Below are 15,520 nucleotides of genomic sequence, written 5' to 3' on the forward strand. Positions count from 1 at the left end.
ATCCGTTCTTTATCTTGTTGTGTAATCCTCAGGAGAGTGATATCACTCCTGGTAACCTGGTTGAAATACGGGAACTTAATTAAGGGGACAGAGGTGGCCGTTCCTACTGGGCTGTTTGCCTGTGGCGGAAAATAAATCCTTCCCTGCAGTTAGCCAAGCGCAGATGGGAAATTGGCCCTGAGTTTTTCGCGTTTGACTAGCAGGGATCTTCCCTGTTACCAGCCACGTGGTGGGGGGGAGGGGTACAGCGATCATCCCAGAGAATTCATGGCGAGAGGGGGGGGGGTTAGTTTGTTTTCTGCTGCTGCTGAATGTTAACAGAAAAACCGCAGCACTCTACAGGTTATGCTTGGTATGTGGGAAAGGAGGGCGCAGAAGCTGTAAGACAATGGCTTACCATGGCCGCATGCAAGCCGAATTCTGTTGCCCAGACCTGTGATCTCTAGCAGCAAAGCCACAGGCACTCAGCATTAAGAGGCAAAATGCGACCTTGCACAGAAATCACATGTGCTATGTAATGTGAATAGTGTTGGTCACCGTGAAAGAGTATAAGCATTGTTCTGCAAAATGTAGCTTTTTAAACAATTCTCTCTTTTTTCCCCTCCCTACAGCAGCTGCAAATTCCTCAAGCCTCCCTCCTCCATCCCGAAGGTTATCACAGATAAGGCGTCATAAGAAGAGAACGCGAGACGAGATGTTTTCTGAAATTATGGAATCCAGCCGCAGTGACAGAGCTCATCTGAATGAGTGGAAGGAAACAGTTTCAAAGTATAGGAAAGAAGCCAGTGAACGTGAGGACAGGAGGGACCAACGTGAGGACAGGAGGGACGCTCGAGATGAGAGGTGGCAGCAGGAAGACCAGAGGAGGCAGGATGCAACGCTGGGGCTGCTGCGTGAGCAAACAGACATGCTCCGGCGTCTGGTGGAGCTTCAGGAACGGCTGCTGGAAAACAGACTGCCGCTTCAGCCCCTGTTCCACCCTCCCCCCTCCCCATGTTCCGTATCCTCCTCACCCAGACATGTAAGAACGCGGGGGAGGCTCCGTACACCTTCCCATTCCACCCCAGTAGACAGCCCAAGCAAAAGGCTGTCATTTTTTTAACCTTTTCTTTGTGGCTTTTTCCTTCCCAGCAATCCTCCTCCCAAATACCACCCGGGTTCCCTCCCTCTTTTTCTAATCTATTAATAAAGAATAAATGATTTTTAAATGATAGTGACTTTATTTGGTTTGAAAGAAAGCTGGGGGAAGGGGGAGGGTGGGTTCCTTACAGAAAATCAGTCAATAAAGGGGGCGGGTTTTCATGAAGGAGAAACAAACCGATATTTCACACTGTAGCCTGGCCAGTCATGAAACTGGTTTTTAAAGCTTCTCTGATGCACAGCGCTTCCTGGTGTGCTCTTCTAATCGCCCTGGTGTCTGGCTGCGCGTAATCAGCAGCCAGGCTATTTGCCTCAGCCTCCCACCCCGCCATAAAGGTCTCCCCCTTACTTTCACAGAGATTGTGGAGCACACAGCAAGCAGAAATAACAATGGGGAGATTTCTTTGGCTGAGATCAGAGCGAGTCAATAATGATCGCCAGCGACCTTTTAAACGGCCAAATGCACATTCTACCACCATTCTGCACTTGCTTAGCCTGTAGTTAAACAGCTCCTGACTCCTGTCCAGGCTGCCTGTGTACGGCTTCATGAGCCATGGCATTAAGGGGTAGGCTGGGTCCCCAAGAATAACTATTGGCATCTCAACATCCCCAACGGTTATTTTCTGGTCCGGAAAGTAAGTCCCTTGCTGCAGCCCTTTAAACAGAGTAGTGTTCCTGAAGACGCGAGCGTCATGAACCCTTCCTGCCCAGCCCGCGTTGATGTTGGTGAAACGTCCCTTGTGATCCACAAGTGCTTGCAGCACCATTGAAAAGTACCCCTTGCGGTTTATGTACTCGGTGGCTTGGTGCTCCGGTGCCAAGATAGGGATATGGGTTCCGTCTATCGCCCCACCACAGTTAGGGAATCCCATTGCAGCAAAACCATCCACTATAGCCTGCACATTTCCCAGAGTCACTAACTTTCGTAGCAGCACCTGAGTGATTGCTTTGGCTACTTGCATCACAGCAGCCCCCACAGTAGATTTGCCCACTCCAAATTGATTCCCGACTGACCGGTAGCTGTCTGGCGTTGCAAGCTTCCACAGGGCTATCGCCACGCGCTTCTCAACTGTGAGGGCTGCTCTCATCTTGGTATTCTGGCGTTTCAGGGCAGGGCACAGCAAGTCACAAAGTTCCATGAAAGTGCCCTTACGCATGCGAAAGTTCCGCAGCCACTGGGAATCGTCCCAGACCTGCAACACTATGCGGTCCCACCAGTCTGTGCTTGTTTCCCTTGCCCAGAATCGGCATTCCATGGATAGAATCTGCCCCATTAACAACATGATCTCCAAAGCACCGGGGCCCGTGGTTTCACAGAATTCTGCATCCGTGTCCGTGTTCATGTCCTCATCATGCTTGTCGCTGCGCTGCCGCCGCCGCTGCCTCCTCGCCTCGTTTTTCTGGTCCTGGCTGAGCATAAACTCCACGAGAACGCGCGAGGTGTTTACAATGTTCATGACTGCTGTCTTGAGCTCAGCGGGCTCCATGCTTGCCGTGGTTTGGAGTCTGCAGTGTTCACCCACCCAGGAAAAAAGGTGCGAAAATGGTTGTCTGCCGTCCGTTGCTTTCATGCAGGGAGGGAGGGAGGAGGTGAGGCTGTACCCAGAACCACCTGCGACGATGTTTTTTGTCCCATCAGGCACTGGGATCTTAACCCACAATCCCAATGAGCGCGGGAGACTGCGGGAACTATGCGATAGCTATGGGATAGCTACCCACAGTGCAACGCTGCAGAAATCGACGCTAGCCCCGGTACTTGGACGCACACCACCGAATTAATGTGCTTAGTGTGGTCGCATACATTTCGACTTTATACAACCTGTTTTTCAAATCCGAATTATATAAATTCGGATTAATCCCATAGTGTAGACATACCCTTAGTGGAAGAAGAGGGCTGTAGGATGTCCGTTAACTCATGCTGTTGTTCAGTGACTTCCTCCAAGTTAATTCTCAAGTCATTGGCAACTCTTTTAAAGAGGTCTTGGAATTTTGCGTAGTCATCCGACCGTGTTGGAGGAGGGGGAAGTAAGGCTTCTTCAGGCATTACCTCCAGCTCTACTGGAATAGGAGCAGGACTAGGTTGATCCTGCAAGTGTGACGGTGCTGCCTGGTGTCTTGTCATTGGCAGGTTTGTCAGGTGGTGGTGCTAGACCGGTGTTGCGCCTGGTTAAGGTGGCGTAGCGCGTGTGTTCTCGAGGGTAAGATGCCCATGGTGCCCAATATTGCCATGGTGGTGGGTAGGGCATAGGTGGTGCCATCCAGGGGTTCACCCCTCAGGAGGCAGGATCCTGAGAATAGGATGAGGTAATTTTTCTAAAACCTCTGTTGACTGGGGTCTGGGGATGCAAGAGTTGATACGGAGAAAAACCCTCCTGTGGTCCAGTTTCCTCCTTCCTGGAGGAAGGTTGTTCAGAACCTGACTCTGCCATTGAAGAGAAACAGGCATTCAGCAGGGGAGACTGCAGGATAGGTGACACCAGCAGATCTCTTGCCTGAGTAAATTGGAGTGGTGAGGCTCCTGCGTGAGGTGAAGGCTGTGCAGGAGGAAGTTGCAATGAGGGAACATTCCTCTGAGCTGGGGTTTTGCTTCTTGGCTCCCTGCCAATCAGTTCCACGGGTGCCGGTGCCGTGGCCGGTGCCGGGAGGGCAGCATCAGCCTGCAGGGGGTCAGGCAGGGTGTGGAATGTCAGCACTGCGTCCGTCGCGGTGCCGACCAGTGCCAGAAGAGAGGCAAGTAGCTGAAAGCCCGAAGCCTCGTCACCAGAGCTTTGCGCCGCCGCTGCAGCCTCAGGCTGTTTTCACGCGTTGCCAGAGGAGCCCAGCTTGTCAAATGTGCTCAAGCGGGGTAGCACAGGCAGGGAAGCGGTAGATCTGCCCGGGGAGGGCTTGTGTCTCAGGGTTTCCTTTGAAGATGACAAAAGGTTCCCTTTCTTTGCAGATTTCTTGTATTTCTTTGAGGCGGGGGGGCTGTGGTGGGCAGCGGAGCCGGAATCAGCGCCTGGGTCTGAAGCCGCAGCTAGGGATTTCTGGAGGAGGAGCAGTTTCAGTCTAAGCTCCCTGTCCTTCTGTGCCCTGGAGCTAAGTTTGCTGCAGTGGGCACATTTTTGAGGAATGTGGGTCTCCCCCAAACATTTTATACAGTGTGAGGGGCCATCTGACAGTGGGATAGCCTCCTTGCAGTTAGAACAGCATTTAAAGCCTGTGGAGCCAAGCCTGTCTGAAGCGGCTGCAGCTGACAGGATTTTTTTTTTTTTTTTTTTTTTTTTTTAAAGATAAAAATGGTAACTAACTATAACTAACAACAAACTAACTAACTAAAAGGGTAATTGTAGCAAGAGAAAGGAATTTCCTAACGAGTCTGCTGAGCTCCGTCTCAGGCTGGGGACGGTAGAGAAGGAACTGAGGAGACCGGCCACGCATGCGTACTATTAAGCTAGACTCACAGCGGGGGGCAGCCTCTGCGCATGCGTGGCCGGTACGAGTACTGCTACAAAAATCTCCGAGCAAAGGCGCAGGGACGCACCAATACCTGGAATGGAGCACCCACAGGGACATCTCTCGAAGAAGCAGCAGTGGTTCTCAAAGTGTGGGGCACAGAGAAACATTTGCGGGGAAAGGAGGGTGGGAACGGAATGCCATGCTTCGAGCCCTGCTCCACCCCCAGATCAGATGTCTGGTCTCCAACCCTGTTCAGATCACAGTCCTGCTCCACTGCTAGGCCCAGCTCTGCTCTCACCCACAGCTCCACTCCACACGCTGCTCCGGCCCCAGCCCAGCTCTGCCCTCATTCCCTCTCCATCCCCAGACCAGCGCCGCCTCTAACCCCAGCTCCTCCTGCAGCTCTGCCTTCAGTCCAAGCTCTGCCGCTGAGGAAACCTTGACTGGGCAGTAATGCGGGTGGGGTGGGGGGTGCAGACAGGGCAGCGCACTTGGAAAAGTTTGAGCACCTCTGTCCTAGAGCATGCCAGCATGGATCTACACGGGCCAGTTAGCACATAACACATTGACACACACCCCTCTAGTACGCTATGCTGCACTGTGCAGACGAGCTCTGAGGCACCTCTACCACAGCAAACAGGCAGCTTTTTACTGCATTTCCTTTGGAGCCGGCTAACAGAAGCACTTGTATCTGGTCATACCTTAAAGTGAAAATGGCTCTGCTCAGAAGTTGATATAGAAAGCAGTGACCAAGTTTCCCAATGACACAAAGGCTTTACATCATTACAAGAAAGTGGGTGGATGAGCTAGTCCTCAAAGATAATATTGAAAAGAATCATTTGACTCACCATCATCCTACAGGTTGAAGACAAGTAGAAGTGTTAAAGTTTTATTATTTATCAGTCCACTCTCTCAAGGACAAAAGTCATGATAGCAGCAGGAACGTATACTCACACTTTCATTTGTATTGAGGGTAAAGTTGATGTCTGACACTCGATCTGTTATGAGAAGGAGTAATAACACTTCCTTATTAAAAACAATGAGGAGTCTTTGTGGCACCTTAGAGACTAACAAATTTATTTGGGCATAAGCTTTTGGGGCTAAAACCACTTCATCAGATACATGAAGTGGAAAATACAGTAGAAAGGTTTAAATATACAGCATATGAAAAGATGGGAATTGCCTTACCAAGTCAATTCAATTAAGGTGGAGTGGGTTATTATCAACAGTTGACAAGAAGGTGTGAGTATCAACAAGGGGAGATTAATTTTTTGTAGTGACCCATCCAGTCTCCAGTTACTGAAGGGCTGGGGGAGATGCCAGCACCTGCCATTAACCCATGCCAGCACCTGCTCAGCCAGGGCTGACTCTTACCTGCAGGCAGGCTCCTTGTCAGGCTACAGCAGCTCCCATCCCAGCCCCCAGCGCCACTTAGGGGATTTGGAGATGGAGTGACAGCTGGCTAACTGATAGATCTCAGAAAGGAGATGTCCATGGGAAATCATCACCGAATGGGTGTTTTCTAGTGGTTCACTAAGGTCCTTAAGCTCCTACCTCCCACTGATTTGAGCCTCTAGGGGCCTGTCTGATGAGCTGGAGATGGAGGCCTATTTCCACATGGGACTGTCAGCTGTGAGGCCTCTCCAGGAGCAAGGTGCGTAGGACAGATCAGCGCTTCTTGTGAGAGACATAAGAACATAAGAATGGACATGCTGGGTCAAACCAAAGGTCCATCTATCCCAGTATCCTGTCTTCTGACAGTGGCCAATGCCAGGTGCCCCAGAGGGAAGGAACAGAACAGGTAATCATCAAGTGATCCAACCCCTGTTGCTCATTCCCAGCTTCTCGCAAACAGAGGCTAGGGACACTATGAGATGTAGCATGGTCTAGTGCTGGGGTAGGCAAACATTTTGGCCTGAGGGCCATATCGGGGAATAGACATTGTATGGTGGGCAATGAATGCTCACGAAATTGGGGTTGGGGTGCAGGATGGGGGTGCTGGCTCTGGGGTGGTGCTGGGGATGAGGCGTTTGGAGTGTCGGAGGATGCTCTGGGCTGGGACTGAGGGGTTTGGAGAGCAGAAGGGGAATCAGGGCTGGGGCAGGGGTGCAGGGTCCAGCTGGGGGTGCAGGCTCTGGGGTGGGCTGGGGATGAGAGGTTTGGGGTGCAGGAGGGTGCTCCGGGCTGGGATTGAGGGGTTTGGAGAGTGGGAGGGGGATCAGGGCTGGGGTAGGGGGTTGGGGCATGGGGCTCAGAGGTTCAAAACCAAATGGAGGGGTTTCCAGGGACTTTTATATTCTTTCTCTTGTGGGCAGAAAACCCTTTGTTCTTCTGTGCAAAATCACAGCAAAAAGATGGAGTCTGTAGCCACCTGGGCAAGTCACATGTCTATGAATGTTTCAGCTTTTTGCAGACCAATGCCATTGTTTACTTAGTTTTGTGAGATCTTTTTGAAGTTCTTCACAGTCTGGTTTGGTCTTAACTATCTTGAGCAGTTCAGTATCATCTGCAAACTTTGCCACCTCACTTTTTACCCCTTTCTCCAGATCATTTATGAATACGTTGAATAGGATTGGTCCTAGGATAGACCCTTGGGCAACACTACTAGTTACCCCTCTACATTCTGAAAATTGACCATTTATTCCTACCCCTTCACTTGGATGGGAGAAGGTCTCACACTGGGGTCACAAGCGTCCCAAGCCCCTGGCAATGAATGTGCAGCTGGGGATGCTTCCCTCAGGCCAAGGGAAAATGTAGGGGACCTCTGCTGTCCCTAGCCACACCCGCAACTTTATTCAAGGTTGGCAGCACCTCCGCAAAGGACAGGTTCCCACAGGCCATGGGCACGGAGTCCCTTAAGGCCACGTCTGCCCCTCCTGCCCCACCAAATGGGGCTGAGGTGCTAAAGATGAGCCCCAGGAAGCCAGGATGGGCTATGTCCTTGGGGAAAGCATTACATTGGTGCTCAGGTGTCATGGAATCATAGGGTTGGAAGAGACCTCAGGAGGTCATCTAGTCCCTCCCCCTGCTCAAAGCTGGACCAAAACCAACTAAATCAGACACTGAACTTTTCAAACAATAACTAACTCCAGTCCCTGAAAAGGGAAGATCCAGATTGCTGGATGGGGAGAAAAGCCCATGAACCTTGCTACTAAAATCCCTCTAGTCATGGGGGATGTACCTGGAGCAGAACTCTATTAAAAATCCTGCCCCTGAAATCCCCCCCTGCAGAAGTGACAGAGTCCTGGGGAAAGAAGTTTTTGCTCCACCTGGCACAAGGGCTAGGACAGCAGAGAACGAGGGTTTGCAAACATTAGAAAACTGGCAGCTGGATCTGGGCCCACCCACTCACCCAAAGCGTGGGACAGGGTCAGGCCAGGACGATGGGAACCTTCTCTGGCAGCTCTAGTTACATGGGGAGAGGTTACGTTTTTACACTTTGCCCTGGATTTCACAAATCCAGCACAGAGAGGAGAGAAATGCTGCAAAAGTGGCCAGGGAAAGAATGTGAGCTGCACCTCCCCTGGGAGTGACTGTACAGGAAAGCAGTCCTTTCTGGGCTCCCTCATTTCCCCCAATTTGTTACTGATGCTTAACACTATGTATATGTAAGGGGACTGTTATCCCCTTACTAACACTCAGGGGGGTGTTTTGGTTGCTAGCTCCCAGCACTAAAAGGAGGAGGGTCGATGACAAATCAGGAGCCTGAGACTGACAGTCCCAAGGAACAATGGGGGAGAGGCCAGTGCTCCAGGTCAGCCTGATTGACAGGGCGGGCAGCTAATCAGAGAGTCAGGAAGCCAGGGGGGGTCCCGTCCTCCGTGTGAGCTGGAATTGCCTGGGTCAGACAGAGTGGGGCCGAGCTAAGGAGAAAGCAGGGACTCAAGCTGAGCTAGGGTAGGGTTACCATATTTCAACACTGAAAAAAGAGGACACACCACGGGGGGCCTGGACCCGCCCCAACCCTGCCCCTTCCCCACCCCCGGCCCCACTCCAAACCCGCCCCTTCCCCGCCCCCATTCCAACCCCTTCCCCAAAGTCCCTGCCCCAACTCTGCCCCCTCCTCTGAGCACCCTGCATTCCCCCTCCTCCCTCCCGCTCTGATCTTGGTTCGGGGCTGCTAAGTGCTTCCCTGCTCCCCACTGGCCCTGCAGCCCCTGCACCCCCCCGCTCTTGCAGCCTCTGTGACCCCCGCTCCCCACTCGCCCTGCAGCCCCTGCACCCCCCCGCCCCTGCAGCCTCTTTGATCCCTGCTCCCCACTCGCCCTGCAGCCCCTGCACCCCCCCTGCCCCTGCAGCCTCTATGCCCCTGCCTGCCCTGCTCCCCCGCTCCCCCGGCAGCCTCTGCCTGGCGGGGGCTTCGGACGCTCAGCGGTGACCGGGGCAGCGCGGGTCCCTGCAGCCCCGGCACACTCCGCACTCCCCACCCCGTGCCGCAGCCTCCTTCCTGCCACCGCCGGGCACGCCTGCAGTGCCCCCTTCCCATCCTGCCCCCCACTACACCTGGGGCGGGTAGCACCAGGCTCACGGCGGTCCCTCCCCAGGTCCCGCCCTAGCGCTCACCCATCCTGTGCCACAGGACCAAGGTCACCGGGCCCGCGTGCTGCCCCGAGCAGCGTCCGCCGACCAGCAGGCAGGTGAGCAGCGCCACCGGCATGAGCCTGAGCATCGCCATCTTGGATTGTCACATGACCCGGCAGCCGGTGGGCGGGGCTGCCGAGCCTGTCTGTCCCCACGGGAAACAGCTCCCGCGGCGCCGGGTTCCGAGCCACACGGGGCAACAGGGCCGCAGGAAGGGTCCCCCAGTGGCCGGGGGGTCCCCGCCTGTGAGAGAGGCCCGAGCCGCTGGCTGGGCCTGGCCTCCCCGTGGTCCTGCGGGATCGGCTGGGGCACGCGGTCTGCCCAGCCTCCGGGGGCAGCAGCGGCCCCTCCGCCGCCTTCTGCGACTGCGCCCCATCTTCCCCCGCCCGAGCTCGCTACAATGTAGCCGGGCGGCTGGGCTGCCCTGCGGACCCGGCGGGTCATGCTGGGGCCGGGCGGACCCTGGCTTATGCCTCCCTATTTCCCTGGACATGTTCGGCTTTTTGGCAATTCCCCCCGGACGGGGATTTCAGTACCAAAAAGCCGGACATGTCCAGGGAAATCCAGATGTATGGTAACCCTAAGCTAGGGAGCAGCACCGTGCCAGCCAGAGGAGTCAGAAAAGCAGCCCAGGGAGCAGATCAGAGCTGGGAGCAGAGTCACAGAAGCAGCCCGCAGAGCAGACCTGTCCTGGGAGCAGAGCTGCAGCCACAGAGCCAGAGACACGGCCCGGGGAGAGCGGATCCTGTGCTGGGAGCAGAGCTGCAGCCACAGAGCCAGAGGGGCCAGAGAAGCAGCCCAGGGGGCTGGAAGCAGCAGCATCAGTGCTGAGACCGAGTGGAGCCAGAGCTACAACAGTGGAGCTGGGGCTGGAGCTGGAGCCAGGTGCAACTGGGGCCAACCAAGGGGGGACCCTGGGCAAAGGGCCCAGCGCAGAAAGACACCCCCAGCCAAGGGTCCTTGCAGGCCAGACTGGGAGGGGGATCTTAACCCGAAGGGGGGCTGATGCTGGGAAGAAGGGTGCCCTCAGATTTGTGGCCACCACCATTGCAAGGGTCCAACCCGCAGCGTCTCTGCAGCACAGCCGGGCCTGAGAAGGAGCCTGGGACCTACAAGGAACAGCCTGTGACCTGCCCTGACGTTCCAGAGACACTGGTTGTGATGTTCCCGGCCACAGAGCAGGGTGACGTGTTTTCCTTTAACCTTTCCCATTTTTCCTTAATCTTTTTAAATTAATTGTTGAATAAATAACTTGTATTTGCTTTAAATTGTATGTAATGATCAGTGGGTCATAGAATCATAGACTATCAGGGTTGGAAGGGACCTCAGGAAGTATCTAGTCTAACCCCCTGCTCAAAGCAGGACCAATCCACAGACAGATTTTTGCTCAAGATCCCTAAGTGGCCCCCTCAAGGATTGAACGAGAGTACCCTGGAGTGGGGACACCCTAACCCCTGTCCTAGGTGACCACAGCAGGGTTGGGGGTGGAGTCCTCCAGGAATCCTGGGCCCAGCCTTGTCGGGGTTTATGAGGACTCTGCCAGACAGGAGAGTGGAAGGGGAGGCAGGGAGGCCTCTGGATAAAGGAATTTGGAGCGAGGACTCAGATACTTTTGCTAGACCACTTCACCGGGGTAGTGCAGAAGCCAGGTGAGTTTCCCACAATAGCAGGACTATTCCCCCGCTTACATATACTTAAATGCTTGGAATATATATTGCATGTGGGGTCGCAGCCATGTCACTCCCAGGACATCAGAGAGACCAGCTGAGGGAGGTGATATCTTTTATTGGACCAACTTCTGTTGGTGAGAGAACTTTGGAAGACCAAAAACTTGTCTCTGTCATCAACCATCGCTCAGCCTGAGCTTGTGACCTGAGATTGGGACTGGATGCCTTTCTAAAAAATACATGCTCGAGCTGAACCACAAGATATACGCTTAGTGCTGGGATCACTGAGTGAAGGCCTCAGGCTTGTGCCAGGCAGACGGTCAGATGAGATAGTCAGAAAGGTTCCTTCTGGCCTGGGACCCTGTGAAAGATTCTGAGAGGGGAGAGAAGCAGAAGTCTAGGCATGAGAGGGTGCAAGGGAGAGGGGAGAGGGGTAACCATCTGGGTGTGAGAGGGCCTGTGCCGGGGAGAGAGGGGTAGTCATCCTGTCTGTTTGAGTAGAAGCCCCTGGGCCATAGATGGTCTCTAGCTGTATGATGAACGATGAGGCCCTGATCTGGGCTGGGCCCCTGTAAATGACAAGTCATAACAATGTTATAGAGCAGTCAAAAGTCGAAGTTGTGTTGTGCTGCAGACCCAGACAAGCATATTTATTAGCCCTGCTGCTCAGCAGGGCTAAGGTGGGTTTCCATATTGGAGGGTGACTCGGTCATCTGGATCTTCAGCCCTGCTGGCCCTGATGCCACCTGCACGGACCTTACTCCCCAGCCACTGACTGGCCCATGGGCCTTCAGGCTGCTTTCATGCCCAGAATGTGCAGCGCCCTCTGCCGGATCCCCGGGGTTCTCACCCCATAGATGATGGGGTTCATCATGGGAGGGAAGAGCAGGTACATGTTTGCGATGAGGATGTGAACATGGGGAGCCACGTGGCCGAAGCGGTGGGAGAAGAAGGAGAAGAACGCGGGGATGTAAAACACCAGCATGACGCAGACGTGGGAGCTGCAGGTGCCGAGGGACTTGCGCCGCGCCTTCTTGGAGGGGAGTCTGAAGACGGCCCAGAGAATCATCACGTAGGACAGGACAATCAGTAGCAGGTCTAAGCCCCCAGTGAGAAATGCTACAGCCAGACTATAGGCTCTCATGACTGTCGTGTCCACACAGGTCAGTTTCACCAGTGCCATGAACTCACAATAGGTGTGAGAAATGACAAGGGTCCTGCAGTACGGGAGTCGCTGCAGCAGAAATGGGTGTGGACCCAGTAACAGGGCTCCCCTCATCACAACTCCCAGCCCTATCTGGGCTATAGTCCGATTGGTCAGGACGGCCGAGTGTTGCAGCGGTTTACATATAGCAACATAGCGATCAAAGGCCATGGCCAGGATGAACCCAGACTCCATGGTTGACAGAGAGTGAAGGAGGTACATCTGGGCCAGACAGGCATTGGTGTGAATGGCCCGGTCCCTGAACCAGAATATGCAGAGGGTTTTGGGGAGGGTGGTGGTGGAGATGATCAGGTCGGCAAGTGCCAGCATGGAAAGGAAAAGGTACATGGGCTCGTGGAGTTTTGGGTCAGTCTTGATAACAGCCAGGAGGAGGCCGTTCCCCAGGAGGGACAGAATGTAGACGGAGCAGAAGGGGATGGAGATCCAGACGTGCGCTGCCTCCAGCCCCGGGATGCCGAGGAGGATGAAGGTGGAGGGGTGCGGCATGGTCCAGTTGGAAGCTGCCATGGTGGGGCCGGTTGGGCGTGTTCAGTTCCACGGCACGGCTGCTTCCAGCCCCTGTGGCTAGGTGCACACCAGAACAATGATTTCAGGGCTCTCTGCACAGCATGAAGGGACGCAGTAGTCACTCCATGCCTTCAGCATGTCCCCGTTTATTGCCCCCGCCCACTCCAGGCCTGAGACTGCAACCTTGCGATTTATGGAGCACCCAAAACTGCCTGACGAGCTCCTGCCCCAGCCTTGTCCCATTAGACAGGATCAAGCTCTGAATGTAGAGGGGAAAGTCTGGGGAGCAGAGACTGGGGTGGGGGATGGGCTGCACTCCACCCCACCCCACCCCTCCCCTTTCGCATCAGCTGAAGTGACCAGCACTGGAACAGCTCACACTGACATTTACAGTGTCACCATTAGGTTCAGCGTTAACTCCGGCCCTGCATGGGGAGTTCACCCCCTTACAGCCACTGTCTCAGGCTGTCTGCAGGGAGGGGGCACATGAACCCAGCGAGCAGGCAGCCTCCTACAGACTGATCACACTACTGCCCCTCCAGCGCAGGCAGGGACTGGGCAGTCTGGGGAGTAGGGCTGTCACACCCGCTGACTGGGGCTTCCATGTGCTACGGCCACCCCTAGGTTTACACCCTTAGCCGGGGTGTGGATACCACAGGGAAGCGGGCTACGCACGCTCCCAGAGAGAGACCAGCAGCCATTGCAAACGGAGCATCACGTCTAAACGGGCTGACATGAGCCAGGCAATCCTGAACAGCCCCCCCACAGGCACCCTCTGCCCCCTGTCCCCTCCTGTGGTGATCTAAGGAGCCGTCTCCCCCACATCCCCTGGGGGTGGGATGCTGGAGGGACGTGCTCTGCTCTCTGTGTTACGACATGGAGCTCACGTTCAATGCTCAGGTGACTTTTAGTTGACTAGCTCAGCTCAAGAGCCCCCCAGGTCTGGCCGCAGCCTGCAGCTCCCCTCACTGAAAATGTAGGGGACCTCTGCTGTCCCCGGCCACACCCACAACTTTATTCAAGGTTGGGAGTGCCTCTGCAAAGGACAGGTTCCCACAGGCCGTGGGCACGGAGCCCCTTAAGGCCAGGTCTGCCCCTTCTGCCCCACCCAATGGGCCTGAGGCTCTAAAGAGGACCCCCCGGAAGCCAGAAGGGCGAGTCCCGCATGGGGCGTGTGAGCGCAGACAGAGGGTTCAGCTGGGAACCGGCTGCATGGGGGATAGCTAGCTGGGGGCTCTGCTTTGAGAGGGAACCAGCTGCTCCAGGGAGCGGGAAAGCTCCGCGCAGCAGGAGAGCGGCTCTGCATGTCGGCTTCCTCTGGTCTGGGAAGCTGGTCCAGCTCCGAGCACAGAGACAGATGCTCTGGGAGTTTGGATCTCTCCCTGCCTGTTTGACGTTTGCACTGGGTCTTGGGGCGCTGCCTTCTCCCCACTAGGGCTATTCACTCCTGTGAGCAAGGCTCAGGGGAGCTCAGGCAGAGAAGTATAATCACCCTCCCCCCAGCAGGAAGGCAGGCAGGGAATGGCCCAGGCACCTGAGCTCCACTCCCCCAGCCAGGCTATGGCTGACATGTTTGGCTCTGATCTGTCCCAGCACCGAAGAGGTGGGTGGCCACCAGTGACTACTCTGACTAGTGAGGACACTAGCTAATGCAAAGGGCACCCCCCATTGGCTGTCCCCTTGTCCTCCCTGCCTCTTCCCCTGCATCTCCCCTGGATCTGTTCAGCTCCATCTCTCGAGTCTGTCACAGTCCCGGCTTGGCAGCTCTCTGGGCAGGGACCGTTTGGGCGTTGCCGCCCTGCACGGCACCCTGGGCAATGGGGCCAGCTGCCCAGCACAATAACAGCAACAAGCAGAGCCCCGGCGCCCTCACTCCCAGCGGGAAATTCCCAGCTGCCCACACACCAAATGTCAGCGTTCAACAAGAGCATGGGGGGGGGGTGGTACCAGAGCGGGGGGGGTGTGCCAATGGGGCTATCCCTTGCACGGCTGGCACTTCTAGCCTCACTGAACCAGCCGCCTGCTCCAACATGCTGCGCTCGTGCAACTTCAGCTCTGTACCAAAACCATCCTTGAATTGGCCTGATCTCACTGCCTCCCCTTCCCCCCAACCCCCGCGCTCCACCAAGATCCTGGGGCCAGAAGTTAAGATTAAAGAAATTCAACCTTGAAGTACAATGCAAGTACCTAGCAGTGAGGGTGGATAGACATTGCACAGCTCACCTGGTGTGTGCGTGTGCGGGGGGGACCCAACGTGGCTTAGAGTCTTTCAGATGAGAATTGATATATTTTTAAATGAAATTTTAAAATCAGATGCTTTAATCCAGTAGCTGGGAGTAATTCTGTGGCCCTCTTTGTGTGTGTGTTGGGGGTGGTGGTGGTGGAAGGTTGTGGGGATCCCTTGGAATTTGTGAGGCCCCCTGTTCATCCCGTCCCTCCCTGGGCCGTGGGGAGAGCAGGAAGGCCTGTATTGTCTTCGCCATGCTCCTAACACTTGCAGCTAGGGTGACCAGACAGCAAGTGTGAAAAATCGGGACAGGGGGTGGGGGGTAATAGGAGCCTATATAAGAAAAAGACCCAAGAATCGGGACTGTCCCTATAAAATCGTGACATCTGGTCACCCTACTTGCAGCTCTGCATTAAGACAGCGGCTATACTCAAATCTCAGGATTTAGAGCTTCAGCTGGTTGCCTGCTTGGGGTCAGGAAGGAATTTCCCCTCCCAGCCCCCCCAACAATTGGCCAGATGTCTTCTGGGTTTTTCTATACCTTCCTCTGAAACATCAGGGATTGGCCACAGCTGGAGAAGGTACACTGGATGGGGTGGACCAGTGCCCTAGCCTGGAACAGAGAATCCCTTTCCTTAGATGCCTGGCTGATGGGTCTGGTCATGTACTCAAGGTTTAATGCCTCGCCAGATTTGGGATCAGGAAGGAATTCTCCCAGGTCAGATTGGCAGGGAC

At 54.9% G+C, this 15,520-nt stretch overlaps 1 protein-coding gene across 1 annotated transcript; it reads right to left on the bottom strand.

The window, feature by feature from the left end:
* Nucleotides 1-11,616: 11,616 nt before the first annotated feature.
* Nucleotides 11,617-12,558, bottom strand: LOC101946370 (olfactory receptor 52K2-like). The gene has a single exon (XM_005310481.2). The coding sequence runs from the start codon at nucleotides 12,556-12,558 to the stop codon at nucleotides 11,617-11,619; it is 942 nt and encodes a 313-aa protein (XP_005310538.2).
* Between the last annotated feature and the right edge of the window lie 2,962 nt (nucleotides 12,559-15,520).

The sequence above is a fragment of the Chrysemys picta genome, chromosome 1 (genome assembly GCF_011386835.1).
Source record: "Chrysemys picta bellii isolate R12L10 chromosome 1, ASM1138683v2, whole genome shotgun sequence".
In the NCBI taxonomy this organism is placed as follows: Eukaryota; Metazoa; Chordata; order Testudines; family Emydidae; genus Chrysemys; species Chrysemys picta.